Below are 13,053 nucleotides of genomic sequence, written 5' to 3' on the forward strand. Positions count from 1 at the left end.
TCAAACTAGCGTATTCAATTATTGTTTAATAAATCGTAGCACAAAACATTTCGTCTAACCGAAATGACGTCTGAGACAAAGTTGTAGGTAATTATATAACTTTTTTTTAATATACACTACAGTATATGTATACTTATTAAAAATATAAAAAAAATCTCAAATTTTGGTCAAAAATTATAAAAGTAAAATAAAGTATTAAAAGTATATTTTAAAACTTTTTTTTATGAATGGATATTCGACTGTAGTGATGATTTTGGTGATATTTGGCTAAGCAGTATTTTTACTTTAGAACAGATGGTTAAAGTTTGTTCAACGTTGCGATGCCGGTTAGCATCTTCTTCAGGCAAAAAATGTTTCTATTCTTCGTATAATGGCTTTATATTTTTTTAATTTAATTAAATCTTCAACATAATGTTGTACAGATATTTTCTAGGCTAGGTGTCGAATTCTATGTCTGTAAGTAGACTTACTAATGTTAAAATCATATACATCATAATGTACGTTTCATTAAACACACGACAGCACAAAGTCCACGGTTCGTTGAATCCATAGTTGGTCCGATGGGTAGGTTGCCACAGAAGCGTGTAACTACGTAGAACTCTTTGAGGAGCATTGATGTAGATTTGGCTCACAAGAGAGTTGCAATCCACGTCACCGTTAAGCAATCCAAACACGAAGAGTCGCTGAAGTAGTTTCCTCCTTGCTGCCAACGTGTCCAGGTCAATCAGCCTGCACCGTTCTTCGTAAGGCGGCAAATTTACCGAATCGTTCCAGGGCAGAACACGTAAAGCGTATCTTACGAAGTTTCGCTGAATGGCATCGATTCTGTTAGCTTGAATAGCGTGAAAGGGTGCCCACACAACAACAGCATACTCTAGAAGACTGCGGGCGAGAGCACAGTATAGTGATTTCAGCGCGTAGATGTCCTGGAATGCGTTTGTGTTTCGTTTCAAGAAACCTAATGTGGCGAATGCTTTAGCAGTTATCATGGAGATGTGCTCATTGAATCTGACTTTAGAGTCGATGATAACACCCAAATACTTAACTGAAGAAACGAAGAGCAAACTACCGTTCAATGTACACCAGCGGAAAAGGGAATCAATATCCTTCTGGAGTGCGCAACAGTCAAGTCTTGACTTAATTGTACGAAAGATCTTTAAGTCATCGCCGAACATAAGTTTCGAAGAACACAGTCGACTACACAGATCGTTCACGAACAGGATGAAAAATAAAGGCCCCAAATGGCTACCATGGGGACACCAGAGGGTATCTCGAAACTAGGCGAATTAACACCGTTAATGCTCACATAGGCTGAGAGGTCAGTTAACTAAGACTGTAGCCACTTCGTGGCCCAATTAGGTAATCCCATACACCTCATTTTGTCCACTGCAAGCACATGTGGAACCCTATCGAACGCCTTACTGAAGACCACGTAGATCGCATCAACTTGTCGTCGTTTTTCAATGGAGTTGATCAGTGAGTTGACAAACACCATTAAGTTGGTTGTTGTAGAGCGTTTCCTCACGAAGCCGTGCTGATGTTCGGTAATTATTAGCCTAACCGCTTGATAAACGACCTCATATACGATCTTCGCCAGAGCTTTTGGGAGGCAGCTTAGAATCGAAATTCCGCTATAATTTTCAACGTTGTGGATGTTTCCAGCTTTGTGAATAGGTGTGATGGACGCAACCTTCCACATTGTGGGGAAAACACCACTAACTAGCGAACGATTGAAGATAATCGACACAGGTGAAGCCAGAGATGCAGAAAATTTCTTAATGAACGATGGCGGCAAACAGTCTGGACCAGGGCCTTTAGAAGGATCTACAGATGAAAGAACTTTCATCGCCTCTTCAACAGATACATCCAACTGCGGCAAATGCAAGTTGTAATGAGCTATGCTGCTCATCCAGTCACGACGATCATCCGGAGAATGAGCGGGAGGGGTAGTCGAAAAAACATTCTTGAAGAATTTTGCGAAGAGATCAGAAACTTCTTCCGCGGAGTCAGCACGAGCTTCTTTATAGGACACATCGAGTGGTATACCGCCATTCCGCCCGAGGGGGACGACTCTATCTACGATACAGGAAATATTGTGTTTTGCTGTGGCTAGCTGCGCGTACGCTGATTATATAGAAAGAAGATTTATCACGATATTGAAGATTTCCTGCAAAAAGATGATGCGCGATGCAAGTAGATGCGAGAAATGATAGAAGATTTTTCGAAGATTTATTCGCTAGTGTGAGATTTTTTTAGCATCTAGAATTGAGATTTAGATGTGCCGCCCCCCTCGATTCCGCCTAAGTTTCTTCACGTAGGTCCAAAAAGACGATGGATCCCGCTTTGCCTCCGACTCAATGCGCAATACATATTTATAAAAAACTGTGTTCAACCGGCTGGTGTAGTGCTCCTAAATGTCGTGAAGTAATCGCCTGTTTTCCTCAGTCCGTTGTTTTAAAAGACGTTTCCTTGCTTTCCGTAAACTGTTTCGGAGGTTCCTAAGTTCCGTGGTCCACCATGGTTGATTGTAGTGAACACGGAGGCAATGTCGTCGAATAGGAGTATATTCGTGGATGATATCGAAAATGGCACCATAAAACCGGAAAACAGCATCGTCAACGTCACAATCAGTCAAAAGCGTCGTCCAGTTTATGAAGCCTATCCGGGCGTTGAATATTAATATTGACAACAGCCAAGGCGATAGTGAAGATACAGCCACGAATGAACAAAAACAAAATGTTGACTTCGATACTCAGAGGTTACCTTGATCAAAAATGTCAAATTTCAAATTCATGCAGGTAGTTGGTCTATCTGTTAAGGTTGTCTTCATTTTCAGCTAAGTTGAGTGTAAAAGAATGATTTTTATCAGCACTGGTCGGTAGTGTATGTATGTAGTTATGTTTTGTTTTCTGTGGCTATTGATTTGAATTAAATTTTAATTTTAATCCAAAGCCGACCCATAACGAATATGAGTCATTTCATCTCAAGTGATTACTTATTTAAGGCCAAAACTAAAAAATCCAAAATTTTATGTTAATCGAACCCCTGGCTCTGGGATTGCCCTCAGTTTTCTCCACACACCAAAATTTAATATCAGATACAAGTCACATTTCAAGAAGAACACGTGAAAAGGGCATGCAAACTTTTGCAGCGTTTGGTGGGACAATGGGAGCGCAAGTCAATCCAAAGCCGAGGATAAAGGAAGGGTAATGGCTGAATAGTCTATGCGGACCACTTGAACGCCATGGGAAAAGGAAGAGATTGAAGAGGTCGGTTATTGGGGGGTTTTGGGGAAATGACACATAGTACTAGATTTGTGCAGTAAAATGTAAAGAAACCGAAAATCCATCTCCCACTGATTCATCCTACACATATATACCAAATTGGTATTTTAAAGCAACCATCAAAATAAACAGACAATATATGAAAAGGCTAGTTGCCTCCCTAAGCGGACCCCCCGCATCCTAACTCTTTTGTTAATCTACTTAATGTTATTAGGCTGTCTAAACTTTCTTATTTAAGTTCGTTTGATGATTATGATATCTCATTAGTCTAATTTAATAAATAATTGAAATCTCTAATTTACCTAATCAATCATAACTCATGCTTTATTAAGTACCTAAACTGCTATGTAATCTAAAATTTAACGTGTTTCAAGTAATTTTGACTTTGATTTATAATCATTATATCTTAGATCGACCCAGGTGACACCTTCAAGTGACTAAAATGCTTCACTTTGAAATTAGTTTCCTAGCTGATTCTTAAATTATACAGAGTATATGCTCCAACTACACTCACACGTTTCCATTATATCGTCCCACAAAATAACGTATGGATATGTCACAATAGAAGCTCGCCACAGTGGAAATTCCGAGCCATAGTTCAAACACTTATCCCAAATCAAAATGAAGCACATATAAGATTAGTTACAATACCATGTACAAAAATGGTTTTTAACATTGTTCCCTGAGTAATGCTTCAATGAAAACAACAATGAAAGCTTGGCACGCAAATAGAAGGAGCACTGTTGGGCACTTTCTGAAATATTTCAATAGTATAATTCCCTTGCAAGCCCAAATAAATCTACCTGCGTAAAAATAAATAAAATCAGAGTGATTTGCGGAAAAACCTACCAGTATCGCACCCAACGTCAGTGCGTATACGTAAGCGTACTACGACGCGGCTTTCAAACAAAGGAGTAACAAGTGTGATACTATCACTTCAGGCTAGAACTTTGGTTCTCTCCTGCAATGGTTCATCAGAGAGGGGAAGCTCAGTAATCCTCATCGCATGCTCATGAAGCTATTCTGTCACGGCATGAGCCAACAATGCCGGACCCAAACCAACCGTCTCCAACACTCCACTATGAAGCATAAGATTAGGCCCGCCCACCAACGTCCAGGTTAAAAACTAGCCAAGGGGAGGAAAAAGGGCATGCAAACTTTTTGTAAATAAGCCTTGTTATGCCCTTTTCCCGCCACCCATATGAGACTAACGCAAATCATCAACATCACCCGGTAGGGGAAACTTTTCCCTTCCCGATGATGTTGTTGGTTTGCGTGAGCGACCGTCGGTTGGCGAGAAAAGGGCCTACGGAGGATTGTTTATAAAAAGCTTGTATGCCCTTTTCACATGTGGCTCTTGATTTGGTACCCTTTTTGAAACATCTTGAACGTACAATAACATTTTGTGATCGTATTTCTTCTACAGTGTTGCCAACTCTGCGATTTTTTTCATTTGAAAACTTTAAATGGAAATATCACAAAATGCCTCTACTTTTTTGACGCAGGACTACGTCTTTGTGGACTATACTGCCCATAATCGCATATCAAACCCATATGGATAGGAAATCAAGCAAAGATGGAACTTATGGGTAGTATACTGGGATGCAAATCAAACAAAACGGTGTGACAAAATAGTGTAAGGCTTTGAACGCTTCTAAGATGGTCATTTATGAACGAAATTCAACTTTAATGACACCCTTTTATTCAGATTGAATGTAAGATTTGTTGGGTATGATGTGTGTCACGCGATCGTCTGTTTACTCGGCAGCAACCATTGTGTGGTCCTCCTCATTGTTCTCCATAAGCAGTTCTTTCAATCGATGCGTCGTCGACTTTGGAAAGCAACTGTTTCATGATGAATGTGTGAGTGCTGACCACGTTTTGCGTCCATTACTACAATGGAAGCGCTCTGACCCCCGTTGGTGAATCTGCCATACAATGAAACCACTGGAAGCGGCTCCCGCTCTGGTGGAGGAGGCTTATTGGATAGCGGAAGATAAAATGTTTATTGTGTTGTACCTTTTGACTATAGTTTTAAGATGTATTATATTGTAACAAGAATCCTCGGCTCTGTAAAGTTAATCCGGTTGAGCATATCAAATAAATTAATAAAAAAAAAATTTGGGTATGAATATAATAGTTGTTTATCAATGGTTAACTATGCTCGCTTGCTATGGCTATCGAGAGAGAAGTGTTAGTTTGTTTACTAAAATGAACTATGACGATTGTATATGGCAAGATTTGCTATAATCAATCCTCCTCTCGTTCATTCGTGAAATTCACATCACTTGCATAAGAAATCAATTTGGCAAGGCATTTGTGAAATAGCAAACAACTTCTGGTCGTATGAAAAAGGTCCAAATCGGTAAAAATTCGCCCATAAACTTTTTTGTTTTGGCACCTTTTATGGTAAAATAGTTAACTTTTCATGAACATTAATGGCAAATAACTCACCAACATTAGCAGACCGTGAGTTCTTGAACACCGTTACATCTATCCATCTAGAGCCGGTACCACTCAATACTCAATGTTTTTTTTTTCTTTGCTTTTTCCTATTCATTAACCCACATCAGCAAAATACAGGAGAAAAGGTGGGGCTTAGAATGCTAATCTAAATGCTTAAATATGCTGTTCTAATGCTTAAAGTAAGGGAAACGTAGAAAATTTGTCTGACGTCATCGTTTGACTGCTGTAAATAGGTGTTTGTTGCGTTGTACACTGAAAACGAAACTAACTCAGAGAGTGAGTCACTTTTACTTATTCGTTTGGAGACATTTCTAAAAGCGTCGGTAACTCAGTGTATGAGTAACTTACTTATGTTTTTTTGATTCGAACAAAAACAAGAATATATGTGAACATCTTACGATATGTATACAATCTTTCTCGAAAGAAAAGAGAACAAAGAATAAAGAAAGTTATAAAACTATAACTACACTAGTAAAAAATAATATAAGGACACTTTAATCTTAGCATCAGAGGAATTTTATATCATGTGTGTTTGGAAGCCACATTATCATGCAACAATATGAGCCTAAGAAAGAACAAATTGCATCATGTACGTAGGAGACATAAATGGAAGTTCTCAAGATTCTTTATAGCCACCTTCAGGTTTAGGTTCAGACTTTAAGTTCTGTAGACATCTTACCGGATCTAATGTTTTACGAATCCGTGCTCATAGCTCGTGGGTTTCACAGCCTACACTTTAAAATCGTCTGACGCTGAAAATCGAAAAGTGGGCGCAGTCCTTCAGGAATAGGAGAACGGCCAATTCATTTTAGATGTTATTTTTAAACTACGTAGACACTTAAGGGGGTAGAAGATTTGCCAAGCGTCTACGGATCATATAAGTTTCAAAAAAAAAATGTATTGACGATTCTCTACGCTAGCGAGGGGAAGTCTAAATCTTTTCAAAAACTGTTACCTTATTACCTGTTTAACTTCTTTGCTTTTATATTCCAGATAACTTCTCTGGTTGGTATTCCACAAACCGCACTTCACCTATCTCGACAACAGTTCTACGGATGCCTAAAGTTAATAGCGGCCTATCAAGCGTCGGTGCCACTGCGAGAAGAGATACTGACGTCCACGATGAATCTTCCTCTGCCTCAGTTCAGCTGGATAGACTCACCGACCGGTTTTCCGCCCTCTGTCGGTGGGTCATCTTCATCCGGCATCATCAATGTCACCAGTGCTATGACCGAACGGAATGGATACGTAGGCGGGCCGATTAAAAATAGTAGAGATCTCATCGAGCTGACGGCTGCTAGCAGCAGTAGCAGTCGGGAACGGGTGGATATGGTCTCGAACAGTGGTGATATAACCAATTCGGATCAACCAAGTACGGATTCTGAGGTGGAACACAATGACGATACGATGCTACGGTCAGCCGAACGCCATCACGTGGTCGGAGTGAAAGGCCATAAAGGAGTAAAATTGATAGGGGGAGCCGCCGGCGGAACCAGCAGTGGCGTTGGCGGATCTCCGGAAGCATGGAGCACTGCTAGTGATAGCCCTACGCCAACCAATAGTGTGGCGGAACGGCCTTGGGCCAATCAGAATCTTTGGCAGGGATTGGTCTGCGAAGAACAACGGCAACTATTAGGTACGGAAGAAGAATCTTCCGATCGTCACAGTAGTGATGAAGATCAGGAAGTTGATCTTGAATATTTTTACCAGATTTCTCAGACGCAGAAAGATTACTACCTGAAACAATTTCGTACAATACAGCCAGATATCCATGGGTTGGTTAGTGGACAATTAGCGAGGTAAGACTTATTTTATTCTTCAAAGATGTACAAAGCAATATCATTCATGCATAATATTTCTGGTTCTAGGGTATTTTTTGAAAAATCTCGTATTCCTATCGAAGAACTTCGCCACATTTGGCAGATGTGTGATGTTACACGCGATGGGGCGTTGAACCTAGCCGAATTTACTGCCGCCATGCACCTGGTGGTGCTGCGACGGAACAATATCCCCGTCCCTACTTCGCTTCCACCTTGTTTGATGCCCAGCCTGTTGCAACATTCATTGTTCTCCGCAAATGCTAGTGGAGCACTCCAGAATCAGCACAGTGGTGGTTCGACAGGAGGTGCTAGTACGGGGAGTGCAGCCGTAACGGAAACTGGCAATAGTGCCCGGGAAAGAACCGGTCCGGAGGAAGCAGATTTGCTGCATCTCGAAAGCGATGATAATACCGATAGTGGCAGTAGGGCCAACATCGACATAAAAGATTATCAACGTATTATTTCTCATACTGAGCCATTGAAGCTCGGTCATTCGGTTGCGAATAACAACGCCGTGACAGCTACTTTAGTCACGGTTGGTGGATCGGATAGTCCTCCAACGGTATCTTCTACAACTGGCTGCTCGAAGATAATCAACACGACTAGTGGCAGGAAGACGCCCACGAATCTGGCATCTTCTCCTCACAATTCCCAGAAGTCGAAGCCCTCGAACGAACAACCGATTACACCTCCAAATACGTTAAATAATAATAAGGTAAGATTCATCAAGTAAAATGCCAATGAATGTCTCACGCTTTCGTTTGCAGGATTGGAATTCGGCTAGCAAAGAGTGGACCAAATTCACCGAATCTCCTACTTCAAATGTTTCTAGTCCCGGACCGAAGCCGGTCAATTTCGATATGCAGCGTACAACACAGGCAATAGTGTCTGATCCTCAAATTCTACATCCAGTGCCACTACGAGTTACACCCGTTGGTAAGTGTATCCGGTGGATTTCATCTGAATGTGGACTTATACTGATTCGTTTTCATAGGCGCCGAAGCAGCTGACAATAGCAATCTAGTCTACAGTGACGTAACCGTCGGGAGTGGCGGTATATTGATAGTTCAACGGGATGATTCCAGCCCAAAGCAGCTGCAAGCACAAAGCGTACAACAACAACAACAACAACAACAAACGCAGCCGCTGCCGCCACATTCAATTCAGAGGGATTCCTTGACAAGTGGTGATCTTCGAGCCATTCAGCGACCCCAACCGAAGAAGCCTCCCTCCAAAGGTGTCGGAGCAATACCACCACCACCGCAGCGGGAACCTAGCATTACGTCTTCGTCCGGTGTGGCAGGCGTTGATTCGATGGCTACTTCGCTCGATACGGCCACGTTCAACAGTGTCATCAACAGTACAGCTGGTCATCCAGTTACCAGTACCGTTACAAACAGTGCCAGTAAAAAGGACCAACCTCCTCCGCCATTGCCACCACCACGGCCATCGCAGCATCGACACACCCGTAGTAGTAGCTTAGATCTGAACAAACTAAAAATGAACACCAGCAGTGGAAGCGCGTCTCTGACCAAACAGCAGATAGAGGACCAAATGCGCATGCCACCACCGCCGGAGGTTCCACCGCGCGTCACACCAACGGCCGAAAATTCTGCTGCACCTGGATTTGCTGATTTTGCACATTTCCCGAATGCACCAACCGCGGGCGGAGCAAGAAAAGTAAGTGAAACTCAGAACTATCTATTTGTGCATTATTGTCATGGCAGCCACATTCAATATTTTGATAGAATTCTGACAATTTTATAACATTTGCCCGAATGTCACAAGCCTGAATCGTTTGAAAATAATCTGATTTTGAGCATACCGTGGAGGCACCATATTCGAAGCGGTTCCTAAATGGACGCACTGAATAATTGTTCAACTATTTTCAATCATTATATTTGACATGTTACTTCTGCATATCAAGAACAACATGTGAAACGGGCATACAAGCTTTTTGTAAACAAACCTTCTTATGCCCTTTTCTCGCCACCCATCTGACATCAACGCATCAACGCAAACCATTAGGGGAAGCTTTCCCCTTCCCGATGATGTTGTTGGTTTGCGTGGGCGACCCTCGGTTGGCGAGAAAAGAGCATACAAAGGTTTGTTTACAAAAAGCTTGTATGCCCTTTTCACATGTGGCTTTTGATATATTAGTTCCAGTGCTTTATACCCCGTTCACATTACAGTGTATATCACGTGATATACGCTGTCTTGCAATGAGCACTCATACATCTAGTTTTCACTGGAAATCCTATGTATGAGTGCTCATTGCAAGACAGCCTATATTGCGTGATATAGGATGTAATGTGAACGGGGTATTAGGGATGATGGTGTTACAAGTTTAAAAAAAATATCTTGTCAAAATCAAGATGCGATTAAAATTAAACGAGTGCGTCACCATTAGGGACGCGTCAGATATAGTGCTGGCACGGTAGTATTTGTAACTTTGTTGAAAATTCACAATTCTGATTACCAGCAAACATTCAAATACTAGTATTGAATAAAATTATATCCAATTATTTATAAAGCACTATGCTATTACCAACTCTGTTACTTTTACTTACTTTGACCATTTCATACTAAGTCCCAGCGCGGAATCTTCAATGCGAACGAGGTGGAAATCATCACGACGCGAATGTTGTTTTCCCTACAGACTAAGTCCAGACGCAAGTGTAGCTCTGACAGGTCAGAGGCGCATGGCAAAGTCCGAAAGCGAGAACATAATTCTGGCTATGTCAAAGGCACAAAGGCAAGAGGATTTATTATTATTAGATAGCCCGAGGGTCCCAATAAAAGAGGAGTTTTGCTGATTAGTTAGAACAAGATTGATTTATTCATCTACATTCATCACATAAATACTAGTGTTTGGCCAGGATGCGAATGGACCCTAAAGGGTGTCCACGATGAAATTGCTCTAACTTACTGCAAGTTTTAAAGTCCTGTGATCAAAACTCGCGGAAATGGAGTCGAAAGAACAGCTCGTGCGTGATAAAATCTTGCGCATTTATCACGAGAACAAGGATCTCTCGCATCGTTCCATCGCTAAAACGTTGGGAATCGCGAATTCCACGGTGTCGCGAGTGATTAAGCGGTTCGAGGAACGGTTGACCACCGATCGGAAGCCCAGAAGTGAAGGAAAAAGTATTCCGTACAACACCAAAAATCACAACCGCGTAGTTGGGGCCTTCAACCGAAATCCGAACGCCTCCGTTAGGGATGTGGCTAAGAAGCTGCACCTAAGCCGAAGTTTTGTCCAGAAGGCCAAAACTAAGGCTGGGCTTCGAACGTTCAAGGTACAAAAGGCCAAAACTAAGGCTGGGCTTCGAACGTTCAAGGTACAAAAGGCCCCTAATCGCGACGAGAAGCAGAACAAGTCCGCCAAAACCCGTGCCAGGAAGTTGTACCTCAACATGCTGACGAAAGTTGAATGCTGCATCATGGACGACGAAACATATGTGAAGGCCGACTTCAAACAGATCCCCGGCAACCTGTTTTTCACGGCCAAGAATAAGTTCAGCGTTCCGGAGCATGTCCGCACTCAGAAGATGTCCAAATTTGCGAAGAAATTCCTGGTTTGGCAAGCCATCTGCACGTGCGGGAAGCGGAGTGCACCTTTCGTGACCCAGGACACGATGAACGGACAGGTGTACATAAAAGAGTGCCTCCAGAAGCGGCTGCTTCCTCTCCTGAAGGCCCACAACGTCCCAACAATCTTCTGGCCGGATTTGGCCTCATGCCACTACTCCAAGGACGCGCTGAAGTGGTATGCGGACAATAAGGTCAATTTCGTGCCGAAAATGTTCAACCCTCCCAACACTCCGGAGCTCCGCCCCATCGAGAAGTACTGGGCGATTATGAAGCAGCACCTTCTTAAACGACTTAAGATAGTGAAGACAGTCGAGGAACTGAAGAAAGTATGGGTTTACATGCAAAAAACGGTTGATTCACAGGTTGTGCAGAATCTTATGGCCGGGGTTAAGGCCAAGGTGCGGGCATTTGCGTATGGACTGTAAATAAAATACGAGTAAAATGGTAAAATGAAGTTTAATAGTTATTTCTCAATCCCTGAAAATTTGATGGCAATCGGATGAAAACTCGAATTTTGCGAATCAATTTTGTGTGTGGCAATTTCATCGTGGACACCCTTTACGTTGTGTTGATGACGACTGGAAGAGATTAGCCAACGGGCAATTAGATTTCGGCGGACACTAGACACTTTTGATTACCTCCGACAGGAATTAGGCCTGGCTGTAGGGTAGAACGTTACTTATATATAATTACAAATAATATGTCCACTAACACGAAATAATCAAACTAAAAATCACAAAACAATATTGCTTTCAGTTCCTAAATATAAACAAAACATAAAAGTACAACAAAACATACAAAAATGCTATCACAGAAGCAAGGAGCAGAGTAGCTGTCATCGCTTCGCTACAATCACGCCATGAGGGCATTTGTTTGTGGCCGCTTTCATATTCAAATGTTGCAGAGCCCGGCACCGATGGTGCGATCCAACAACTAGTTTTTATATCGCATCCTTAATTCAACAATGCAATCACGTCACGCATTTTTATCCAAATTCCTAAAGATTAACTTTATGTCGGTGAGACGCCTGGAGTATATAAATGCATTTTCTCAGAATTGTATGTTATCGGTAGGTGGGAACGCGGTTACCGATGTGACGTTGATATGATGTTGAGCTCACGGCATACAGTAATGAAATAGGATCCTTGCACATGGATCGGATTAAGTGTGGTTGTCGTTATGTGTTTACTGAGAGCAGGAACAATTGGCTACAAGTAGGTTTACGACACTAGAATTCAGAAATATTTTGAAGTTCTCGAAAGAACTGCTTATGTTTAAAATAGGAAGAATCTTCTGTAAAATATTAGATTCTGACTGAACTGACAAATTTTCCCAAACTCCATTTTTAAATCTCAAATTAAAGCTTCATTCGCAGTACAGTGCTATTCGAAAGAACTGAGCATGTTTTAAAGATGAAAAAATCTTTTAAAATTATTATTTTCGGGCTAGTATCATTCGGGTGAGTGTTATACAATTGTCTAAACCATGGTTAACACTCTTAAAATCACAATTGTTACGCTTCTCTGGAGAGTTCTTGGGACTTTTTGGAGGAGGTTTTAAGAGTTCCCGGAGATGTCCATAGCTATTCTCTGGGCTGTGGGATTTCCAAAATGTATAACATAATTTTTAATTTCTTCGTGGTTGTCGAGATGGAACCTCTAACTTTGAACAGTTTCCAAATGATAATGGCGTTCAACACCGACAAAGCATTAGCAACAATTCCCCACCATTAGTTTAGAGGCTAAGAAACCCTCCATTAATGGCCGACGGAGGTCGAGTAGGCTCTCTGAGAGGCACAATTTGGCCCGAACAGGTCGTCACCCAATAAGCCTAATGACCCTAATTCAAAAACGCTTTGGCTTCTTCACTCGTTTCGCCTATTACCATAG

At 41.7% G+C, this 13,053-nt stretch overlaps 1 protein-coding gene across 1 annotated transcript in view; it reads left to right on the forward strand.

The window, feature by feature from the left end:
• The window catches only part of Reps (RALBP1 associated Eps domain containing), a 41,845-nt gene that overhangs the window by 22,549 nt on the left and 6,243 nt on the right, over window positions 1–13,053 (forward strand). The window contains exons 2-5 of the mRNA XM_065237522.1: window positions 6,744–7,549; window positions 7,619–8,285; window positions 8,338–8,506; window positions 8,565–9,250. Of these exons, the coding sequence (XP_065093594.1) occupies window positions 6,744–7,549; window positions 7,619–8,285; window positions 8,338–8,506; window positions 8,565–9,250 (2,328 nt within the window). The remainder of the gene's footprint in view (window positions 1–6,743; window positions 7,550–7,618; window positions 8,286–8,337; window positions 8,507–8,564; window positions 9,251–13,053) is intronic.

This window comes from Ochlerotatus camptorhynchus, unplaced genomic scaffold (genome assembly GCF_037179485.1).
Source record: "Ochlerotatus camptorhynchus isolate MF236.1 unplaced genomic scaffold, CSIRO-AGI_Acam_v1.1 ptg000043l, whole genome shotgun sequence".
NCBI classification, from domain to species: Eukaryota; Metazoa; Arthropoda; class Insecta; order Diptera; family Culicidae; genus Ochlerotatus; species Ochlerotatus camptorhynchus.